The 25000-nt window shown below is 44.3% G+C and overlaps 1 protein-coding gene across 2 annotated transcripts in view; it reads left to right on the top strand.

Moving 5' to 3' along the window:
* Window positions 1-25000, top strand: part of arhgap21a (Rho GTPase activating protein 21a) — a 101541-nt gene that overhangs the window by 33642 nt on the left and 42899 nt on the right. For both annotated transcript variants that reach the window (XM_080020005.1, XM_080020004.1), the window contains exons 2-3: window positions 21103-21291; window positions 23530-23551. In XM_080020005.1, coding sequence (XP_079876131.1) covers window positions 21145-21291; window positions 23530-23551 — 169 coding nt within the window. In that variant the 5' untranslated portion in view covers window positions 21103-21144. The remainder of the gene's footprint in view (window positions 1-21102; window positions 21292-23529; window positions 23552-25000) is intronic.

Raw genomic sequence — 25000 nt, 5'->3', positions numbered from 1 at the left:
ATATGAGTGAGAGCAAACATTCCAGTGAATCATGGCTGAGCCGCTAAACGCTGTAGGGAAGGAGGTGGAGAGAGATTAAATAGTCCTTTCTTCAGTTCAGCTGGCCCCAGTCCGCATTACATAACCCCGGTTTGTTGGAGAGGCACGGAAAACGGAACGGAACATAGCGGAACAGTATAGAGCAGGACGGGACGGGACAGGACCGGACAAAGAAAAGGCGAGAGGCCATTTTCCTGCTGGAGAGGCACTTAATGTCAGACACTGAACGGATGCCATGGTACACAGTCAACAGTGAAAGAATGCTTTTCATCCAAGTTGATATATAGGTTAAGTGGCTGTGCTTATTTAATAGATAAATAGGGTCTGGGCGGCTGTTACTATGTCTGTCAATAAATAGTCTGCGTTTTGTTTGTTCGAAATGTTCAAACAGGCATTCAAGACACTCATAACTGCACTCACACTCAAATAAAAGCGATTTTACTTTTAGAATGTATTGACTGGTGTAAAAAAATGAGGGTCCAAATGGGTGGGTCCTGGTCAAATGACAAGTTAAGTTTGAGTAAGGAAGTGTTTTTGATTGAGCCAAATTAGTTCTTAGGTCCGTCTTTGACTATTTTATTACAAGGGCAGGGAACTTAAAACCCAATGAGCAGGTGCTTAATGTGATACAGGGAGGTGAAGGAAAGATGTGATAAAACGAAAAACATATTTTTTTAAGGTGTAGCAAGAAGAGACTGACGGACTAAAGGAAAAATAGGAAAAATACTGCATGGTGATGGGAGGGTTACTCGAGTACATGTTACTGATTACTAGCTACCAGACCTTCGCCAGCCGGGAAATATTTTCTGTGGAGTAACTTGGAGCAACATTCTTCTCTCCTCAGTGAATGCAGGACATCGCTGTTTGGCCACACCTGTCCCGCCTCACGTGAACCCCGTTGAACCCCAGGCCGGGCGGTGTGGTACACGGAGTAGGAGGTTATTGTAAAGTTACACATGGCAGTTTGAAATTCCGGCATTGGAGAAGTCAGTGTCAGACTTGGGGTCGAGATGGTGGTGGAAAGATGGTGATGGAGAGATGGTGATGAGGAGGAGACTTCAACCCAGGTCAGCGATGTGTCTTCAAACTGGTCAAACGTCTCGGGAACCGCAATTTTATGATCGCAAGAATTCATGCAAATTAATTATAGCCATTGATTACATGTTTAAATGAACAAACCGCTTGAAGTTGTTGTCCCCCTCGCCTCCCTGTGTCACCAGCAGCGTGTCGTCGTACAGTCCTGATCTTATTTGTCCCTCATCTTATTTTATAGACTTATTATCAGAACCCAAGCAAAATCACAGTATTTTATTTTACAACTCTGAGAACATGGTTCCCATAAAATCGTACAAATTGCATTGCGATGCCTCTACAAAATGATTTTATTTGCAGCAGTTACGAATAACTGGGAATGTATTGGCAGCCCTTGGTTAATATCTGTCTCTCTTCTCCATCTCTCAACCCGTGGCCTCATTATGCGTCTTGACCTTTACTTCTGTGGACGCCCGGCTCGGCCCCTAGGCGGAATCTTCAGTTGCGATTCCCAGCTGAGTTTTGGGTTGGTTACCTCATGTTCTTATCCTTATCCGTCCTCCCCGCCAGTGGCACTGTTCCAGGACACAGTCCCTGGAAGATACCCCAGACCCGGTGCACGGTCTGTCCCCCCTGCCCTATCCGCCAGACCAGACCGCAGAGCTCTGTCCCCAAAGCTCCGTCAATTTCTTCAAAAGCCGCTCTCACCCTCAGCGAGGAGCGCCAGCAGACAGCATCAGAGACGTGACACAAATAATATTTGGGGAAAAAAAAAACCCAAAAAAAACCATTTCCCTCACCACATTTGCAACACAACAGACTGTGAATTAGACCCGGCATCCTCCTCTGGAAGCTGCTGGCCTGGCTCCAGAGGAACACCTTGCAGGGGCAGCGAGGAGGCAGGCTTCACAGAAGGGTGTACTTTAGCCTGAGAGTTGCTTCATGTCATTGGGGTTGTTGTTCAGCTTTTCTTGTATTTTCAATGTATTTCAGTGTTGGTGGCGTATCGTTGCTGTTCGACTGTAGCAGCTGAACGGGGACTCGCAGGTGTTTTAAAGGAGAGAAAGCCGCTATTTATTTTACCTAAACCTATTTTCTATCACTGGGAGGCAACCTGAGTGATTGGCATCCAAATCTTTTGAATTGATCCTGTATTAAGAGCTTCAGCCCAATGCTATGCAACGGGGCCTTCACATATTTCTTGATTTCAGAGATTTGATTTTCATTTGTGAGCCCACTGCTATCTCAATTCTTATCCAATCATGACTTGGTATTGACATGTATTGCATTTGCTTTTTCTTTTTGAATCTTTATCCCAGAGAGGATGCATACTCTGCATCATAACCGTTTTTGCAAAAATACTGCACATCATATGTCAAGTCAAGTTGACATCTATTTCAGGCCAACACATAATAGAAAATGAGAAACAGCAACGCCAAATAATAAATATATCAACAAATACTGAAACTTGTGTGACCCACACGGCAACAGATATATTTTGATTAATTGAGGAGTCAGTTTGCCAAAAATTACAATATATAGCAATAACAGAATACGAATATTTTCTCTTATGTCCCGAGTCAGTTTTCGCTGTCTCCAATAAAGTCGGACTCGGAGATCTGATGGCGTGCAGTGAAGGGCGTGATAGGAGGAAGAGGTTTAAGGGGACACACCCATCGTTGGCAGGACTGTGCTGGATTAGCCGGAGGAGAGGCCTGACCCATGTGTTTCTGCTCAGCACTCCAGCGCTCGGGGGGGAAAGCACCATAGCTTCTCTCCGAGGAATACAGGCGTTCCCCGTGACTCACAGGGTGCATTAGTGTTATTACTGTTTCGTTCACTCTCCCCCTGGCACTTCTCTCCCCATTTATAGTTATTTTTATTTTTAATTTTTTCATCTCGCATCTCTATCTGTTATTTGCTCACCCTCTTTTCTTTCACTTTCACCCCCATTCTCTAGATCATAATGGAGCGGTGTAATTTACGGCCATTGGTCCGTCCGGGGCACTCTCATGCACTCACGTGTTTATGTGGTCTTTTTAAAGGGTGTGTCACAGTGTCCACATCAGTTGTTGGCGCTTGTCCTGGCTGCCTCTCCTTCTATAACCAGTACCAGATCTCCCCCATACAAAATGTCTTACAGTCCAGCGCATACTTCTGCAATACCACAGCCGCACTGCAATTAAAATGATGTCCAGCGTTCATAGACGGCTGACCTTTCTTGCAGTCCTCGCCTCTACAAGCGTGCATTCCTGCACCTTGCTTGGATCAGATTCTATCAGAGGCCTGACCATGCTTTCTTTCTGGCATTCTGCTTCTTTATGGGCTTAACCTGTTGATACAGAGGGGGGGAGGAGAGCTATTCTGGGCTGTTTTCAATGATGTGAAAATGGCTTTATCTCAAACTGTACAAATTATTTCGCAACCACCTCCTATCAAGAATGCATACATGTCTTGAGAGTTTTTTAATGGACTTTCTTGAAGTGATCAGTTGATTTGACGTTATTTAATAAATAAAAGCCAGACACTGGGTGTGATCCCTCGGTAGCATTTGATAGAATGGGAGGTGTTTCCTGTTGCATTACCTCTTGTCACAAGGAGCTACCCTAACTCTGCAATGGTATTGATTTGTATGGAAGAGAACAGTGAGAGACAGCAGAAATTCTGAACATAATTGTACTGTTCGCCCTGAATTGATTTGCATATTGCCGGGAATCAGATTTGGTGGCAAGCATTTGGAATCATTGAAGAAAAATATAAATTGCCATTTGAATTTCTGATTGTCTCATTTTCTAATGTGGTGTTATATAGATCTATGCATTACAACAACTTGGAGGACAGTATATAAATAGTGGAAAACTTGTGATCTATTTGATAATAATAAAAACAATTTGATCTGCCCCCCTTTTTAAATGCAAATAAATCTTTAATGTAGTAGTGTAAACCGGTCTTATTATTCCCATGATAATACATTCCTCATAATGTCCCATGGATGTGTCCACAAAATGGACACGGTCCTGAAACAGGCTCTCAGGACAAGGCCACCCCTCTCACCTTCCCCCTCTGTCTGTAGAGCCAACTGCCCGGACCTACTTCTGCGCGTGTTGACAGCCAGTGCTAATGATTTCAATCAGGAGATTAGGCTCCGCTGAACTGAAACACGGGCATGAAGCAGGGCTCCGCTGTCCGTCTGCACGTGAGCCCAACATGGGACAGAAAAGGCGCTTCATATCAAGATGAATATTTCATATTCCGTCATGTGGGCTGGAGTATTTTTACACTTGGGGGAGCCTCTCTCCAGCCGCTGAAATCTAAATGGAGGTGTTGCATATTTCAGACAAGCATGCAAAAAAAGCTATGCAGGAGGATCTCGGCGATGCCAAATAGGCTCTTGGTTTTGTGTACGTGTGTTTGTTGATATTTATGTCTGTGTTTCAATATGTAAAGCACTTAGTGGAATAAATCTGAATGAAATTGGATAATCACAATGTTTGTGCCTGAAAGACGCCGAATGCACGACTTTTGAGATTAAAAGTCGACCAGAAGGAGCACTAGCCTAGCCCAACCTGATCAAAGCAGGCCAAGAATCACCTCCGTTCTCTGCTTTCTCAGTTAAAAGTTGGTAAAAGTAAGACGAAGTTTAATATTGTTTCTAGTTTTCAGGAGTTTCCGTCAGATGTCTAGATGCATTCAGGACAGGCACTTTCTGCCGCACGATTCACAATGGACTCCCAATCCAGAGATGGACAGAGACAATAGACATAATGGGTTTTTCAACACAAAGAGGCACTCAAGAGATTCAAGATTTTTTATTTGTCACATACATATACATACTTTCATACATATATGCAGTGAAATGTAATGGCGGTAGAACTTCAATATATACTCTACATAACGGTAGATGTTGTGTTCTGGTACTGTACCATATCTTGAAGCAGCATTTAAAAAAATATTTATACTATTTAAAATATAAATATTTTTAATGAAAAATATCTTTACTGTCATCCAAGCATTTATCAAAATGTGTTTTCACATGGATTAATGCTCTGATTGTATTGATCTAAGAACACAGATAGAAACAATGCATGCCGGTCCGCAATAGAGATTTGGTTTTCATTGTACAGCTATGTTTGCATGGTGTATTATCAATCACATTAACTCCTGCCAAAGCAGCTAAGTGCAGGAGACTGAAAGCCCAGGCCCAGGCCCTATCTTAATGAAGGAAGACTGATTGGGAAATAAACCATCTCAGATAGCAATGTGCATCTATCTCGCTGTTCACTGAACTGTGTGTGTGTGTGTGTGTGTGTGTGTGTGTGTGTAGGCTTTCACTGTAATTACACATCCGTCAAGTATGCGTCTCGTATGAGTAAACCCTCTGCCCCTGGCCTCCCCCCTGAGTCTGGCCCAAACCCCACACCCCAACCCAAAGCCCGGCCATACAGAAATGCAGCGGGAGCATTTGAGGATCGGCTTACATCTCTGCTATATAGCCACTTTTTGAGGCTCACGTTGGCCGGTGACCGCGTCACAGACAGTCTCCTAAAAGAGGCCTTTCAGTGGGTCGGAAAACCACTGCTGGTTTGTTTACATTTAGGATGGAAAGGCTTGTCCGTAGGTCCTCTCTTCACACCAGTGGTCCTACCTCGTGAATTGGTTATTTGTATGCATGCAACAATGTCTGATTGAGGGTTTCTTTACTGAGTTTCCAGACATTGGTAAGTTTGTGGCGAGGCAAATGGTGAAAGTTTGGAGGGAGGTGTTCTCGGGGAAAAGAAGCACCCTATGTTGGGGGGAATTGCCTAAATCAGTGCCAATAGGGCTTGACAGTAATAGTAAAATAAATTTTTTCTTGTTTTTACAGTATTTGGTATTTGGTATTTGGAACTGTATTAAGGGAACGCAAATGATACTCTCGTAGTCATTTGTTCTGTTGCCATTGTCCGTCCATGCTGAAACTGCCTCAATGAACTTTCAATTTGGCATTTCAATCATCATGTTCTGCTAATCAGGTGTTCTCACCAGACGCCAGACTCCCCTGAGAGGAGACGTGTTTGAGCACGAAGGATGCAATAATTAAACATCAGAGGGGACAGTTTCATTTTTCTTATTCAAATCCTTTTTAATGTCTACATTTTGATGGGTGGTACATGGTGGGATAGAGTGAAGTCGTCATCAGAAAACACATTTGCTCCTTTTATTTCCCGGCTGAGAGCAGCTGTTCAGGAGTGAATTGGTGGAAGGCTGAATGCCTGATTGGCAGAGACATTGGTCTGGAAGTGTCTGGGGACCTTCCAGAAACAATTGGAAGGATCAAGCAGGGGTTGCTTTGCCGGGCGGCTCGCTAATTCGCTCCTGCTCACGGAACCCAACCCTCACCAACCTAGCCCCCCCCCCCCCAGCCAACCAGGGCTCGGTGCCTTTGTCCTCCCTGGTTTCAGGGTGAGTGTCCACCCCATGTGGCCTCTGCTTCACTGCTCCGTCTTGAAGGAAATCCCCGCCACCCCCTCTTTCCTCTCAGTTTAATTTCCACCGCTTCTTGTTATGCTGTTGGAGTTTGACGCTGTATTTATCCTCTGAGCTACCCAGATGGTCTCCACAGCAAAACCTTGCTTTCATTCATTAACGTGGGGCTGGTTTGAGTCACAGCACAGCTAAAATGGTACAGCTTGGAGCTGTTACGTCATGACGCTTTTAATTTTATTTGGGGAGGTTCGTTAAATGGAGGGGAACAACCAGCTTGCCAGCTTCCTCGTGGTAACAGAGGCATGCACAAGCAGATGCATGCCCTGCAATTTTAATCTTGTAGATCTAAAATCATTGTTTTTGGATTTGTTCCAAGATTTTGTCTGCTATTTCTGTAGCTATTCCTGGAATCAAACTTAATCGCGACTCCCTATTATTAAATGATTGTCCATTGTGTGACAGCCACAGATCTGACCACTGGAAACACCCTACTTTCTGCTTGAAATTAAAATTTTGCATTATTCAGTTTTACTAGTGACTTAGGGTGACCGTGTCATCACTGGTGTTATTTGTCCATGCTGTTATTTTGAAATAATAATACAATTGAATTCAAGTGACCCCACTCTAGTCAGTAACACTGACGGTCAGTAACACTGGTGTGGATGGTATTGTGTAGGTACCAGTGTGATGGGCCTTTTATCCGGCCGGTTGAAGGAAATTCCATATTATTTAGTTTAACTAATCACCATTTAAGAAAGATTTGTTCATTCACTGTTGCACAATAGATTGAGGAAAAGCGCCAGACACAGTCTCCTACCATACTTGACTGTTGCTCTGTTGCAATACAAACTTTGTGAAATATCTTCTGCTTGTTTTTCCAGGAGCTTGCAACCAAAGTATTACTTTGTCTCCAGCAGCCCAAGAATTGAATTGACCCTATCTCTTTAGAATAAGTGAAATCCGTGCTGGGATGGTCCTCCACCCCTTCAGGGTCATCCACCATGGGGCATTTGCCCCTGTCTGGCCCCCCCCCCCCCACCCCCCCCGAGGGTGGTAAGAAGCGGGGGCTTTAAGGTGGGTTGTTTGTGCAGTGTGGGCGCGTAGCGGTTGCAGTCTGTTCCTCGGCCCTCATTAGCCAGCCCTTTGTTACAGTAAGCCATACCTCATGGGGCCCAGATGCAGCATGTCCAGATTAGATCTTGCACCCGCCGGGAGTCTTGAAAAGCCTCCCAACAATCGGACCTAATCCCTCCCCCCCTGCAAGACTCTCCTTTTCTTTCATCCCGTGCTCCCGACTGCACATGTGTAGGGCAGTTGCAAGCTGCATACACACAAATTTTAAAGTGCATATTCAAAACATCACGTAAGGCGCCTTAAGAAATAGTTTTCTTCTCAGGCCTTAGTGCTTTTTTTGTGTTTCTTCTTGTGCTCCTGCGACCCTTTAAGGCTGCAGAGCCAGGGCCTCATTCCTATTGTTATACAAATCAGTTAATCAACTAATAAATCCAAGCTCTACAAACATCAGGGCAAATTAAAGTTAAACAACCCGGTTTCAAGTGTTTGTTTCTCGCCAGAAATCTATGTATATAGTGTCTGCAAGTATTTGTAGATGCTGACGCAACTCACATGTTTATCTTACACATTTTTGGAAATGCATCGCAGGCGTTGCCGCCACCGAGAACAAACTTCTCCCCTCCATCGTCGCCTCTGTAACTCCGTCCAAATGCGCAAATTGGCTTCCCTCACTGACTTGGTGTTTAGCGCACCGCTAATATGGTTTCAGTTTACAAACTCATAAGGGCGTTCGGAAAGCCTCAGACCAGCCTCTAAACCTCTGACAAATTGTCCTTCCCAGTCTTATTTCACCACCACCGCAGTCTGGATGTTGCTGTTGGCTCAGTGTGTGATGTTGCGTGAAGCCACGAGGACATTGGCTGTGTAATCGTTAGGGGGGACAACTTGTAGTAGGTGGGACAAGAGTGGTTCGGAGAGGAATGGCAGCAAACAGAAGTTAGATATTAGGCTCGGCGTGTGCGGGGCAGAAAAAACTGTTGTATGGTTTTATTCATAGGTTTTTGCGCGATCAATATGTATCTTTATATACGAAAAATCATTTTTAAATAGGTTCCTCACCCTTTACTCAAATTATGTGAGAATTTTTTTTACGATTTAGACTAGGAAATTGTACAGGACAACATGGTGATGTTTTCCGAATTTAATTCACCTGATCATTTGACCAGAACAACTTTGTAAGCATTCTATATCCTAACATAACATTCTCTCTCTCCCTCTCTCTCTCTCACTCACAAACAACTCGTGCTTTATCGACATGACAAGATCATAATTATGAATATCTATCTTTATCTATCACTATCTCTCTCTTTATCTTATCTATTCTATCTTTGCTTCCTCTTTCCCTGTTGGCCCTTATCTCTGCGTTGTTTTGGTAAGGCAGTGTTAGCAGGATGACATTTCATAATAAATAGTTGATATACTTGCTGTGTGATGTAATTTCCCCACAAAGAGATGTCATTGTATTGGACATTTTAATGCTTAATAAACAGGTACACTGAATCATCGTAAAAAAAACAAAACCCAATATATTATAATACAGAAAGCTGTTCTATTGTGTGTGTGTGTGTGTGTGTGTGTGTGTGTGTGCTATGTGTGGTGTTTTTTTGTGTCTGCATGGCACCATATCCACTTCCTGGCCGACAGGAATGCTATTCAAGTTTCCACGCCACGCAGCATAATTTTTATCATGTGTTTTGAATTTAAATGAATGTGGTGACATACATGAGGCGGTTTTAAGCTCCCCTTGATAGGCTTGTCTTTTGCTGGTCTGGATAAACATTATCACTCAGATAATAGCCTGGATTTTTTAGTTTGCATGGTAATTTACTGTAATTTGCTACACTGCCTCCGCAAGGTTGCCTGTCTGGCCTTCTTCCCATAATGCATCCTGGTGCCACCTCTTCCCCAACTTAAAGACGCACATGCACCCGACCATCCGCATGATGTAGAAGAAAACGTAATTCATCAGACCAGGCCACCTTCTCCATTGCTCCATGGTCCAGTTCTGACGCTCATGTGTCCATTGTAGGTGCTTTCAGGGGTGGACAGGGGGTCAGCATGGACACTCTGACCGCTCCCATACGCAGCAGGCTGCGATGCACTGTGTGTTATGACACCTTTCTATCACAGAGCATTAACTTTTCACCAATTTGTGCTCTTCTGTGGGATCGAACCCGACCACTTTTGGTAGGTACTTACCACTGCATACCGGGAACATCCCACAAGACCTGTCGTTTTGTAGATGCTCTGACCCAGTCGTCTAGCCGTCACAATTTGGTCCATGTGAAAGTGACTCAGATCCTTACGCTTGCCCATTTTTCCTGCTTCCAACACATCAAATTGAAGAACTGACTGTTCACTTGCTGCCTAATATATACCACCCCTTGACAGATGCCATTGGAACCAGATGATCAATGTTATTCACTTTACCTGTCAGTGGCTGATCGGTGTGTATAACAATATGTACAAGAAAATGATTGTGTGTGTGTGTGTGTGTGTGTGTATATATATATATATATATATATATATATATATAAATATATATATATATATATATATATATATATTTATTTATTTATTATTTTTTTTTTCCAGTGGGGAACAAGATGGCCGACTTCTACAATAGCCAGCCTCAGTTATCTACCCACCCCTTGGAGGCTCCTCTTTATTGTTAGAGAAAAAAGTAAAAATTTTAGCTGGTTAAGCTGTGAAACTAATCAGTTAATTTTAGGGTCCAATCCATCACTCTGGCCAGTGGCAGAACAGGACAGTTTCCTGCCTTACACACTGGCGTCCTTGTGTGTGGCTGCCCAGCCTTGGACTTGCATAGCATACATGTCGGCGATGGCCACATTAAGCTATTTTGGACTTCTTTTCCGTGCGGAACACCACACGCTATATCGGGTCGAGCGAATGTGGTAACAAGATGTTCATAACTGCATGCGGAGAGGGGGAACATTCCACGCCCGGGTTCCTCATGTTGTTTTTACACTCGACGCCACCGTCTCCGGTGACGATATCTAAAGTAGGTATTTTCAATTTTCAGGAATTCGGCTGACCTTCTTATATGAGGCAGCTGTTGATGGGCACAAATTAGCTGCCGTTGGTATTTAACACTTGGTATTTTGGCTGCGGAATGGTCTCCTCAACGTCATCCTATGGGCTTTAATGATCTTGAAATTTCAGTTCATATTTGTCATACGAATAATTGTGATTTAATCGTCTTCTTTGTTCATTTTAGGCCCCTTTTATAGTATAGTAGTATAAAAGTTACACTCAATTTATGAAGAAGTTTGTTTTTGAATGAATGAATGAATGAATGGAAAATGTGTGAAATGGATGAAAAACTGTAAAATATATGACATATAATGCTTCAATGATGAAAGGCTATGACTGAAATATACAGAGAAATGACAGCATCCGATCAAAATAATGTACAGTATTATCGCCATAATTTTCCACCACAGCCTTCAAATAGTTTTCCCCTTTTTTACCTGAAACCCATCACTTCTTGCCGCACGCTTGATTTTATATTTAAAATTTATACCACGTGGAAGCACAGTGGCTCTTTTCTGGCCAAGCATTTGTGTGGGGATTAAATATTATATCATTAGAAGGCTAGATGGAAACTACAAAATTCTACCGATGTGTAAGTGGAGTGTCACAATTTTTCAAAATGATTTCAAGTTGATTTTAGAATATATGGCCAGTTCAAATATCTGCTATCAAATAATAATTTATCATTGTGACAGTTCTAGTCACTCTGTGTAAATTGTTTTAACACTTATTTCCAGAGGAAGGAAGACTAGTGTGGTTCGTGCTGATAAAGTTATTCCCGGGTTATTGATTAGTGGTGTATTTCTTTATTGAACGCACATGTTTGACATTTTCAATAACCAACCATGTAACAACACATAGCAATGCTGTTTTGGAGCTGCCAAAAACTATGTGAGTGGGGGGCGGGGGGGTCGGATTGGGTCGGGGCTGGGTGGGGCGGGTCGTTAGATCTAAACTGTGATGAAATATTAAGCCGACGGCTCGGTCGTGCTTCCTGTGACAGAGCTTTACTAAATGGTATTGGGGCAGAGCCTGTCCCGCTCCAATCCATCCCACCGCTGTACGTACTGCTCCTAAAATGAAGTTACCAGACCTCTGTGAGAGCCTGTTTACCCCCAATCCATTAGATAGGTTCTCTCTGCCGGTCTCCGCATGTCTGCCCTCTTATGTAATGTAACTCAGATGAAGAGAGTGCTGCTGGTCAATGAGTGTTGGAGTTAAGTTTACGTCCACACCGCCACCGCCGTGCTGCTGGGGCCCAGATATTGAATGGCAGCGGGTCAATGTCATAGTAATTTATTAATTGAAGACAAGATGTCACCTGGGATTTTGTAATATAGTGATATATCTTGAACATTGTCTTTTCATAGTTTTAAAGGCTATATTAAAGTAACATAATCCAATTTTCTGAACTTCTTAGACTGATCAAAGGAAAAATGAATCCGTCTTCCTCCTCGGTCATGAGCTTTACTTATGTTCAGTTAGTTCTTGGTGAACTACTATTAGTATTGCCCTGGTGCCTATTAAAGTATCAGTCAATATGTTGCCCGGTGGTACATTGTTTGCTGTTGGCTCCCAGGGTTTTGGTGGCCAGAAACAAAAGTTTGTGGCCAAATAACACATGCATTAATGAACAAAATCACACATACCGGTTGCAGCTGACTGGATGAGCTCATTTTTTAACCTGAAATGCCGATTTGGGTTAAGTTAGTTTTGTTGGATAGATTAGTACTCCAAACTATCCAGTTAATTTGAGAAATGCTAGTTACCACAGACATCGTTGGCCCTAATCGAGTGCATGCAGTCAACTGTTCATGCCTATGTTACGCCGGCCTTACTCATTGGCGTACCTGTGGATTGAACGTTTTTAAGATTTTTTTGACCCATGCTCTGCGACAGACCTCTGTTATCAGGATTATGAGCTGCAGGCAACTCTAGGATCAGTAGGAAGCTGGAGCATTATCTCTCCTTTATAGATATCTCAAAGCCCGCATCTCTCTCTTATCCGTATTAGCGGCACTCAACTTCCTCCGTGCACGAGGAGAGTCATCCCAGCCGTCCCTGGCTCTTGGCACGCCGCCTGTGTCACATTAAAAGCTCTGATGCCGTAGCACTGGAAATGTCTCTCTCTCTCTCTCCCTCTCTCTCTCTCTCTCTCTCTCTCTCCCTCTCTCTCTGATCATACTCAACATGCTGTAACCTCCAACATGTGTCTGCATGTGCACTTGCACTTTTCTGTCTATTTGTGTTTATGATTTATGGAGTGGCGTTGACATGGTCGTGTGTGTGTGTACATGCATGTGTGTATTCCCTATACTGCTATTTACTATTTTTATGTGACTGTCTTCACTGGCCTGCGCGCAACTACTAAAACTTTTAAAGGTTGAAAGAGGAAGAAGTGAGGGAAGAAGAGATGGAGAGGAAGAGAAAGGAACTCATTCACTTTAGTGTGCGTGTGTGTGTGTGTGTGTGTGTGTGTGTGTGTGTGTGTGTGTGTGTGTATGTGTGTGTGTGCGTACAGTGCTTCAGATGGAGGGTGTTTTCGTGCGGTGGGTGGGTGGGTGGGTGGGTGGATGGGTGGGTCGGCCCAGGCTCTCTGCAGTGGAAAAATCATGTGTCTGTGGGACGGCCAGAGGAACAGTTTCTCCACGCTCACAACAGAACAGAACTCAGAGACCTTAGACAGAGAGAGTGAGGAGAGGGAGAGCGAGGGACTGGGACCAAGAGTCTGAAGGAGAATGTTGGATTGAAACTGCTGCAGCAACAGGGAGTACATGGTAGAAAAACGGCGATCTGAAGGGAATTGAAAGTGGAATATACATATACAGTATGTCTATCTTTTACGAGGGATGGACTTCTTGATGCCCTTATCGTGAGCGTTTGTCTGTTCGGTCCTGCCGTTCAGTCCACGCTGCACCCCCAGCCTCTGCGATGCCATGCTGGCCCAGAGGAGTGGGCCGCCTCCAGGCTGCGAGCTTGTTTCCCTGAAGGACCTCCCGGAGCTACGGGACGGAGAGGCGGGCTCCACGCCACCGACGCCGCGGCGCTCCCCCTCTCCCTCACCGACCTCCCCGAGCTCCACAGGCTGCCCCTGGGCTCGGCTGGCCGGCGTGGACGGCTGCCTGTCGGAGCCCTACTGCCTGTGGTTCCAGCTCCTGGCCAGGGCATACTGGGGGGAGGTGGAGCTGGGGCTCACTAACCCTGACCGCAGCGTCTCCTGGGCTCGACTCCGGGAGGCTTCCAGGCAGAACTGCGTCCGTTTGAGGGTAAGGTTGGTTAGCGGCGAGACAGATGCTCTCAGATATGAAACTAGAACTGGATGTCAAGGCAGCGTATGATGGAAGTCCTTTAAGAATACCAGCATGTCTGTGTGCCCTTAAAATGTCTTAATTTGACTTAATTTCAGGGTTACAAATAACAGGAAGAATCTGCAGCAAGGTGACATCACCTCATTTATCTGAATTTGGATTGTTTCCAGAATTTCCAAAATTAAATGGCTCGAATGGGTGAATGGATTGAAGGATGCCATGTTCATTGCAGTTAAGAGCTGACTGTTCCTGGGGATTATTGCATATCTTTCCTGCGAAGAAAGGTCTTGAATTTATTTTCTTCAATCAATTAAATTTTAAGTGGTATGAAGATGTCTGGAATGTGAGCTGGAGGATGCCTGCAGACACCCTGAATACACTCAACTGTCTGAAATGTGCATAGAGCCGATATCAGTGGTCGGCAGTGTTGTATAGGGTTACATAGGAAGCGGGTGTGTATGTGTGTGTTGGGGGGGGGGGGGGTCGGCTGCACTTTGTTGTTCTGTCTGAGGAATTTTGTGTGCGTCATCTCTGTGCACAGCAGTAGGATAGTCCTATTTCACTGACAGATATCGGCTAAAACAAAGACGTGTGTCTGATCCCTGATCTGTGTGTGTGTGTGTGTGTGTGTGTGTGTGTGTGTGTGTGTGTGTGTGTGTGTGTGTGTGTGTGTGTGTGTGTGTCTGTGTGTGTGTGTCTGTGTGTGTGTGTGTGTGTGTGTTGTTGATTAAAGCGGTCCCATATTTTATACTGTTTTTTTTTTTTGCTCAAACTTTCATAAGAAACAGCCATTCAATGTATTTGTGTTATGCATGCGCCCCCTCAGTTCGGTGTTTCTGTTGTTGGTGCTGGGGCCTGCCTCTCCTTGCAAGAATGCTCTGATTAGGCAGAAAGAATTGGTGAGTAGTGAAAGGTGGTCGTGTTGGATTTGGTAAAGTGCCGTAGGCAGTTGCGGTCAGTAAACTGTTGATATGGATCAACATCCACAATGAAAACAAACCAATTGATACATCGGAGAAAAGGAAGTCACTGAAATCCTTGGATTTGCAGTATAACCCACCCAACACAGACAGTTCTATGGATTGAGGTTTAATTTGTTGTTTGGACCCGACGGTCATTTTCAAAGTCTCTCTGGATGCTGAGACGACAACAGTAATCTTCTTTCAGTTCAGGTGATTTAAAATTCTATAACAACCCTAGCCCAAAATTTCTCCTCCAGTTCTTCTCTGTGCAAAATAACAGCCCCGGCCATTTCTGTATTTTAAGCTTCTCCATGTAGGCAGCGTGCTGCACGGCGTCTCCTCGGAATAAAGTCGCTCATTGTAGCGCCTCAGACCAAGGTGCGGGGCGGGGGAATATTTTCCTACAATGGAGGGAGTATGTGTGAGTAATGCTGAGCAGGAATGGCCTGTGGTCAAAGGGAGGGAGAGGAGAGAGGTACTGTTGGAAAAATAAGAGAGAGAGATGGAGAGATAGTCGGATGGAGCGGGAGAGTTTGAGAAAGACTTGCACACAAAGTGAGAGAGAGAGGAGTCAGAGAGAGAGGGGGGGTTGGAGATGGAGAGAGACATATAGAGCAAGAAAGACAGGAGAAAGAAGAGATGGATGAAAGAGATTGCGTGAGAGAGGAAGAGATGGATGGAAAGATGGGGTGAGAGAGGAAGAGATGGAGAGAGAGAGATGGGGTGAGAGAGGAAGAGATGGAGAGAAAGATGGGTGAGAGAGGAATTGATGGAGAAAGCGTGAGAGAGGAAGAGTTGGAGAGAGATACAGAGAGGCGGGGGTGATATATGAATAGATGGGAAGAGAGATGGGGTGAGAGAGAAAGAGTTGGAGAGAGATACAGAGAGGCGGGGGTGATATATGAATAGATGGGAAGAGAGATGGGGTGAGAGAGGAAGAGATGGAGAGAGATATAGGATGAGAGAGGAATAGATGAAGAAAGAGGGTGATAGAGGAAGAGTTGGAGAGAGAGAGAGAGAGAGCACTTACATTTCACTGCATATATGTATGGAAGTATGTATATGTATGTGACAAATAAAAAAATCTTGAATCTTGAGGAGGAGATGGAGAGAGAGAGAAATGGGGTGAGAGGAAGAGATGGGGAACGAGCGATGGTGTGATTGAGGAAGAGATCGAAAGACTATGGTCGTTTCTCAATACCAAGTATGCGAAGTCCGGACTTGTGGACTTGGTAGTTCAGACTTGGCAAGCACGGACTCCCGGGGTCGGGAGGACGCAGGACGGTCATGGTGTGAAATGCATTCTGGGATACTTGGCTGTCCCAAGTCCACACAAGTCACCACGGATGCATCCTCAATAAAATGGGCGGAGCAAGTCCACATCCGGGCATTTGGAGTGGACTTGGCTTGATGCGTACTTTGAATTGGAACAGTACTTGGGCTGCGACTGATGACGTTTCACAAGTCCACAAGAACACAAGTACAGACAAGAACGCAGATTGAGAAAGGCCTAAAGAGAGGGACGGAGGAAGAGATGGCGAGCGGCGGAGAGAGAGAGAGGGCGAGAGAGAGAGAGATGCTTTATTTGTCATGACAACCATTCTTACATTGCCAAAGCATAAAAACAACGATTATAACAGTTATTATGTTACACAACATACGGGGAAAGCCATAATGGAAACAATCATATAATAAATGAATAAGAATCACAATAGTAACACGAAGAATAAACAGAGCAATAACAAGTGAAAAACAGTAATACAAATAGAGAAAAGTCGACAAGACAAAAGAATAAAGTAAAATAAAGGTGAAGTCTCTCTCTCTACCCAGAGGTACCAGTATTCAAATCCAGAGAGATGGCCCCGCCTTGTGCCTCCGCCCTGCGGGCCGCCGCCCCTGCCACGTCGCAGCCACCAGACCCTCGGTACGACCACAAATTAGTCCGTTTTGATGAATATACGCCGTGCGGTGATGCCATGTACCCGGATGGCGGCGGCCTCTCGAACACAATGCAAGAATAAGTTCCACCGCATTTTGTCAAGTCACCCGTTTTGTAAAAAAGAAAAAAACGCCCAAAGCCGTGTTCTTGTACTGATTGCGAGCGGTGGTGATGTGATTTTGTGATGGTTCATTTAATATCACACAAACTGCACCAAAACACTTGAGTGGATAACATCTTACTGGCTTGCTCACACGCAGACATGGAAACATGAAAATCATATAAACACCCGACACTTGATATAAATGAAGACAGTGATTCAGTTATTACATATTACTCATCAGAACATTATTATAACGTCATAATAACACAATGAGATGTTATTACATAAGAAATTCACATTTATGAGCTTATTGCCTAATGTGTTGTAGGGCATAAGCATCGTGGTTTCCTAGGCAACGGAGTCCAAACTTATTACATTTTTCCAAACAAGGGTTTGATTTGGATGATCAGTGCGCTCGAGATTTAAGGAACATTATTATAATCTTTTTTTTATATAGAAAAAATACAAGGTGAATGGATGGATGGAAATTCGACGTATTTTAAGGTGAAAAAGTATATTTTGTGTGTACGTGCGCCGGTGAAGCCAAGCGGCTGTTGCATAACCGCACATTAGAATTTTAAAAACAAACGACCGAAGCTGGATACCTCTCCCCAACTCACTTTCCTCTCTCTCTGTCTCTCTCTCCCTCTCTCTCTCTCTCTCTCTCTCTATCTCCTTTCCTCTCCTCTACCCAAATCACTTTATTCTCTCTCTGTCTCTCTCTCCCTCTCTCTCTCTCTCTCTCTCTCTATCTCCTTTCCTCTCCTCTACCCAAATCACTTTATTCTCTCTCTGTCTCTCTCTCCCTCTCTCTCTCTCTCTCTCTCTCTATCTCCTTTCCTCTCCTCTACCCAAATCACTTTATTCTCTCTCTGTCTCTCTCTCCCTCTCTCTCTCTCTCTCTCTCTCTATCTCCTTTCCTCTCCTCTACCCAAATCACTTTATTCTCTCTCTCACCCTCTTGTTTTCTCTTGCTCTCTCTCTCTTCTCCTCTCCCTCTTCTCTTCCCTATCCTTCTTCTCTTCCCTCCTCCCTTCTCTCTCCTCCTCTTCATCTTCTCTTCCTCCCCTCCCCTCTCTCTGTCGCTCATCTTCCCTCTACCTCTTTTCTTACTCTCTCCTCTTCCCCTCTTCATCTCCACCCCCCCTCTCCTCACCTCTCCTCTCCCTCTCCTCCACTCTACCTCTCCCCTACCTCTTCTGTCCACCTCCCCTCCTCTTCCTCCCTCATCTCCACCTCTCATCCCCCTTTCACTCTCCTCATTACAGGGCATTTGTGTTGTTTTCACCAGCTGTAGAGTTGGGTCCACCCAGTCTCTCTCTCTCTCTCTCTCTCTCTCTCTATATATATATATATATATATATATATATATATATATATATATCTATATATATCTATTAATGTCTCCCTCTCTCGCTCGCTCTCTCTCTCTCTTTTTCTCTCTCTCTCTTTCTCTCTCTCTCTCTTTCTCTGTCTCTCTTTCTCTGTCACTCTCTCTTTTTCTGTCTCTCTCTGTCTCTGTCTCTCTCTCTCTCTCTCTCTCTCTCTCTCTCTCTCTCTCTCTCTCTGTCTCTCTCTCTGAGTTAATGGAGGGTTAAAAACTGAATAACTTTAGAAATGCATCTGTGGTGGTAACAGCCGGGGTGGGGGGTAGTGGGTTGAGCTTCATCTTGTGACCACCAAGGTTTCGGGCGTTCAAACAATGCGGTCACACTTGTTAAACAATAACAAAAGAAAATGCACAAACACCCGACAGCTCAAAATCTTTGAGCTGTATCTTTGGGATGTTTTTCTCTTATATTGCTTTAAAATGTTTCTGTATAGCTGTGTTGTTTTTTTTCCATCGCTTTCAGCCACGGGGTATTTCTGACATTTATCTAACTATGAACAATAAACATTTTTCTGCTTTGCCAACTTGGTGGTTTGGATGTGATGGGGTGGTCTGAGCGGGTTTCATCACCGACATCTCAGTGGGGAATGCAGTGATTTAAGATTCGAGCATTGGAACGACGGCTTAAAAAGAGCCGGACGACTTACGGTGATGGTGCAGAGCAGAGTGCCATTTCTGTTCGTCCTGTGAACCATCTACATATTGGGTGTGGATCTACTACACCTATATGCCCTTTTTTTGTCCCCTAATCTATAGGAAAAGGGGGTCACAAACGCGCTCTGAGGTGACTCATTGTATTTTCTGCTTGGTTACAGTTGCCGTGTGAAACCCAACACGGTGTGAGCACGAGTGTGGAGTGTTTTCCTTATGAACACCCCTGTGTGACAGAGCATTAAACGCTGACCTATGCCGTGTGTTATGCGGGGCTAACCCTAGGCCGCCATGGGAGGGGGAGGTCAGCAGCTGAGTTGTTTTTATTCTGTTGGCCTGAGTAGGTTCAAAGGAATGTCTGATAAGTCTGTCATCGTACAGAAACGCCAGGTTGGCTCCCGTGGCTTTAAATGAGCCGTAAGGGAAACCATATGCGTTGCTACGAAACTCTCGGCCGGTTACGGTGACAAACCTGGGTTCTTCACCTGACCACGGCAAAATCACTGCCAATGATTTATCTCATTGAGGGGGGGGGACTTAAATGTCTTTTTGTTCATCTTCAGCATCTTCAGCCAGCAACTTGGTGGCAAGCGCATTGTCAACACAAATTTCAGGTCCTTTAAATACCCTCCGTGATCAAGCACTGACCCTGTTACTGTAGAGTGGCAAAGCAGCCCTGTGTAAGATTCTCTTGTGCTGCGCCTCTGTCTGTTTACACAGCGAGTAAACAACATTAAATTGCGAAGAATTAAGCGGTTTAACCTCTCTGTGAGCGTATGAGGCTATAGCTCTGGAATCCAATCAAAACACATTTACCATTTGTTAGCACTTGGATTTACTTTGGGGAGCGTGCGGGTGCAGGGTAGAACGCTATCCTTATTCATCGTTATTAATTATCACTTGATTTTCAGTGCTTCGTAAAAAGGGAAGATAGATTGAGGAATGTATTTAAATGTAATGTTTACATCCATGTGTACATAAATACATACATACAGTAGAACACAGTTGCTGCTCCAACTGAACTGCACACATAGTGAACTGATAGTTTGGGGACATATAGGCCTACAGTATACATGAGTCGATATGTTCTAATCAATTGCGCTTCATAAAAGGCATCTAAAAGGCCTCTGTGTCAATAAATCAAGTCACTTTCTCTAGTATTGGAAATGTGGTTTTCTATTCGACATTCTGTCATAGCGATTTTCCGATTTTTGTCGGGTTTCAGAACCATATCAGATATTGGTAGCACAAAGATGTCAATACTGTATGACCATTGGTTTTGGACACAAATCATGCGATAGGTCATTGATTTACAGGAATGTTACAAGGCTAACCCTCGCAGAAATACCCTTCAGGGTGTGCGTGCGGGGCTGGGGGGGGTTAAAGTAGTGAAATCAGCTATCTTGTCCAAACGTCTCAAAGCTCTCGCTGCGCAACATTTCTCCCCATTTACTGAGCTCCTTGGCGACCCGGAGGAAGCAGGGCGTGGCAGTTTGTGGAGCAATGCCTTCATTGATAGTCAGGAAATACTGCAAGTTCTCTAATGTATGTTAAGACTAACATCACAAGACGGGGCTGGGATAATGTCTCTCTGTTCGACCCTGTGATGTGCGTGTGCGTATGTATTTGTGATATGTTGCATAGAGATTCTTGCTTCTCTCAGTTCTAAGACAGTCGGCGCCTAAAGCAAGCTTCTATTCTACTCTGTTGTAGCAGTATTTAAGTACAACTTATCACTTATCATGTGTGTATCTGCTTGGAGAACTTAGTTTAAAGTGTCATCGTGAGTTATTGGTGTACATTAGAAAATGTACCTTTTTTCTCTATCACAGACATCTTGCATGCTTCTATGGGACAAACAGCATTTAAAAAATCACTGTCTGACTTGCTTAATATGACCTTGTACTGGATCTTTAGGATAAGTTCTCAATCAGTGCATCCCTACTCACAAGTAAACAAATTACAATGCAAATCCTGATTAAATGTGTCAATAAAGATGAGAAACCCTAAAATAAACATCCAGTTTAATTATTTATATTTCCCCTCCCATGTCTAACCTGTGTTTGCTTTGCTCCGTCCAGGCCAAGCAGAAGGATGGGCGTGACCAGAGCGAGGCGTCGACCATGGCCTCCCCCGGCGGGGAGGAGGAGCCATTCTCCTGGCCGGGCCCAAAGACGCTCAGTTTGAAACGCACCTCGCAAGGCTTCGGCTTCACGCTCAGGCACTTTATCGTCTACCCGCCTGAGTCTGCCGTGCACTCCTCTCTCAAGGTGGGTTTGGAGTGTCTCAGACGCACGTTACACCATGCAGGCACGGTGACACAGCCGGCATAGGCACCTGACGGCCCTGAACAGGGGGGCGTCCCTCCATTTTTGGCCCTTTCTCAGAGTTTCCTCAATCAACCAGGTGAAGGTTAAGACTATGGGATGCCTAACATTTCTATGTAATACGTGAAACTTGTGAAGCTGTTTTTTACTCTACATAAGGGTTATGACCTTGATGTGACCTTTCGCTCCATTCCCATTTGTATGTGACACAGCTGTCATTTTATGCTTTCAGCGTCATGTAAATTTTATGAATAAAGCACATTTGAAAACGACTAAGTCCAGTATAACTTCAATGAATGGATTAAAATAAAATTCAATTGATAATTAAAAAATAAGAGACATAGGGATAAACACAGCATCAAGGTACAGCAGATCTCAACCAAAATTTTCAGTTTTGCATGTTAAATTTGTCACTAGGTAAATGTTTGATTTCCGAACACAAATTTTGTTTAAATTCTAATTCCCCTGCACCTCAAAAATAACTCAAATGTAGAATACTTATGTCCGCTCAGATGTTCTAATCATCAACTTACCGCTCCTGACCCATAGAGGAGTTGCACACAGTTTCCCTGACTTTATTATCCCACCTGGGAAGCCCGCCAACTGGCCATCAGATAACACCAGCACCAAGCTGGCCTTTTGCATTAATCCTGCCATTCTGGCCATTCCGGATCCTAATAGACACAGAGTGCAGGGCTTTGTTGAAACGGCGTGGCATCACCTACCCTAACGGTAAAACGCAGGTTCATTTTCACGGCAATTCTCTAAAACCGCTCTGGTGTCCACGGTTATTTTCTTTTCTGATACATATTCCTTTGTAAGTGAAAAAAAAACGTTGTTTATTTTTCTCTGAAGTGTGTTTTGACAACCTCTTCGGGTTTAAATAAGGATTTCATATAAAGTGCTCTCCGTCTTATAGCTTTTGGCTGCACTTCTGATAGCTGGATAAGAAACCGTGTCAGGACAGCTTAGATATTTCTGAGATGAAGGGTTTCTCCTCGGAGGTCGTCCCGAGTATCACAATGTACTTTATGCCGAGACGTAATTAACATCGAGGGAGATTGGGGCCTTTCTGCATTTCTATGAAGTGACTGTCGGTAATTCAATCGTAGGAGGGTTTTGCAATGGAATTATATCAAACTGGTATTAGTTAGAGCTCCCTAAGTTCAAGAGTGTAAATGGAAAATGCATACAATATTCTTTAATGACTCCTGGAACTAAAGCTTATTCTAAAGGCTCCTGATGACATGAACCCAAGCACAAAAAATCACAAGCGGCACCCTCAAAACGCAATGTGTGTGAACTGGAAGCTGAGATTGGTCAGGGCCTGAAAAATATAGTATGGAGTCTTAGTGTAAATGAGTGAATATTGAAGGATACTTGCCTCAAGTTTCAATGGGTTGAGATTTCATGCTATTTGCCCATTGACCCAAATGAATTTTCCCAATCCAATGCATGACTTCATACACTTTGAGCGGTCCTGGCCCACCGTTTTCAAAGTGATGCGTCGTTCCCTTGGTAACTCTTGGACCTTAAAGTTCCTGTCGCATCCCACTCCTTGTACTGGTTCCTTCTGTTACGCAACCCTAATCTAGACTGGGAGAGGACAGCTCTAATCCTCATCCTTGTACAGTCACCAAAGTTTATTGTAATTACTTTTTTTTGTGGGGGTGGGGGTAATCAGGGTTTCTGCCGGTTAAGTCTTCAAGAGGGTCAGACCGTCTTAAAGGAAGCCAGAGGAATGTTGGGAGTCTTAAAGGATACCGAACATGCGTGTCACCAAGGGGCTGTGGATTTAATCGAGCGTGTGGATTTTAACCAGTTCTCCGGGGGAAGACAAGGATTTAAGCTTGAGGGAAATTTGGGGGGTGGGGTTGGAAGTGGCTATGAAGTGGCTTTTTCGGTTAACTTCGGGGCTCTTCGGGCGACGCTCCAGATGGTCCCGTCGCACGCCTCCTCTGTGTCATTGGCAACATTTGTTACAATTAGTTTAGCTGTGTTTAATAGCGGCAGACACTCTGCCCCTCCCACCCCGAAAACTCTCTACCTCACCCACCACTGTCAGAACACACACACATGCCGGCTTATTTGTCCCATTTCTCCTGTTATCCTTGTTTGTGAAAAATGAAATTATGGGCGAGGATCATCTGACTTTGTGTTTTTGTGTTTTTCCCTGTATAGGATGAAGACAATGACAGCTGCGGTGAGTAGGGAAAAATATGTTTTCATTTTTTGTTTATATGTTTGTAATGTGAGAAGTCATTTTTGAGAGTCCTCACCAGAGCCATCTGGGGCCTCAGGTTCTACTTTGAAGAGAGGTGAGACAGACAAAAGGCTTCTTACACGGAAACTATTTTGTGTAACGTAGGTGCAATTTATCTGGAAGAGGCCCATTACTCTAATGGATATTCAATTTTCTGGATGTAACTACTTTTCCTAATGGGTGGGTCTCGGTGTCTTTTGGCCTTTTGTCTTTCAACTGGAGTCCGGAGTACTTAATCGGCCATCAGACATGTTGTCTTAGCTCCTGGCTATGAAGATGTGTTTGATGAAAACAGACAGCCATGTAGTCATGCAGATAATCGGGCAGGCAGGTTTGCTAGACAGTTGCGGTTCAGATATGTTCAGCAAATAGTTTTGACGGACGGGCAGACGAGCTAAAAGACAACTTGCCAGACAGGTGGACCATCAGGTGGGAAGGCTGACAAAAATACAACAAGACAGCAGACAAGATGATGGACAGACAGACGGACAGACATGGGATGTTGTTCTCCGATACATGGTGCTCTGCTCTTACTTTCCTTTCCTTGCGACAGTCAGATCTGTACTGTGTGCTCGCACCATGGTGTTTGGTGGAATGGAGCCTCAGTGGTTAGCAGCATTGCCTGACAGCAAGGAGGTTATGGGTTTGAACTTGACTGGGGCTTTTCCTCTGTGGAGTTTGCATGTTCTCCCCGTGTTCACGTGGGTTTTCTCTGGTTGCTCGGGTTTCCTCCCACACCAAAAGACATCAGGTTATTTGGGCTCCCGCCGATGCCCTTGACCACGGCTCCGGCATGAAAGCAGGGAAAACGACCACGCCGGGCTTTATCTGCAGGCATTCCCTCCACGCTGTATACTGCTCAGTTTCATTATACAGGGACGTGGGCAATTTGCACACAAAATCATGTTATAGTCTCGCAGTAAATCTTTTTATTTCACTTAACGTTCATGCAAACTAAACTGTAAACAACAGTTGTGTGCCAGATTTGCTGCGCTCTGTCTCTGAAGTGAAAGTGATCCGATATGCCCATTAAGTAGCCCAAACATACAGGACAATTACAAAACTGGCAACCTTGTCCTGGTATTTACCAGTGTGGGTGAAAACAAAGAAATTGGAATCTGGTTCATACGATGAAAGAAAACATGATGGACCCCCCCCAGGATGCCTGTTCCCTTGTAATCTCACCCATCTACACCTGCGCATGCTGGAGTGTAAAATGCACCGGTTCATGGTGCCGAGTCTGATGTAAAACTGAGATTGGGATAACTGCGTTAGTAACTTCTCCAGTGTTACTCAGGCCTTCTTTCTTTACTTCAACCGCCTTTTTAAGGCTTCACTTCACTTCACAATGAAAACAATGGCCAACTTTGGTTAACTGCATGTCGGGAT

Source organism: Zeus faber, assembly GCF_960531495.2.
Source record: "Zeus faber genome assembly, chromosome: 19".
NCBI classification, from domain to species: Eukaryota; Metazoa; Chordata; class Actinopteri; order Zeiformes; family Zeidae; genus Zeus; species Zeus faber.
This window is presented reverse-complemented; position numbering and strand designations above follow the sequence as displayed.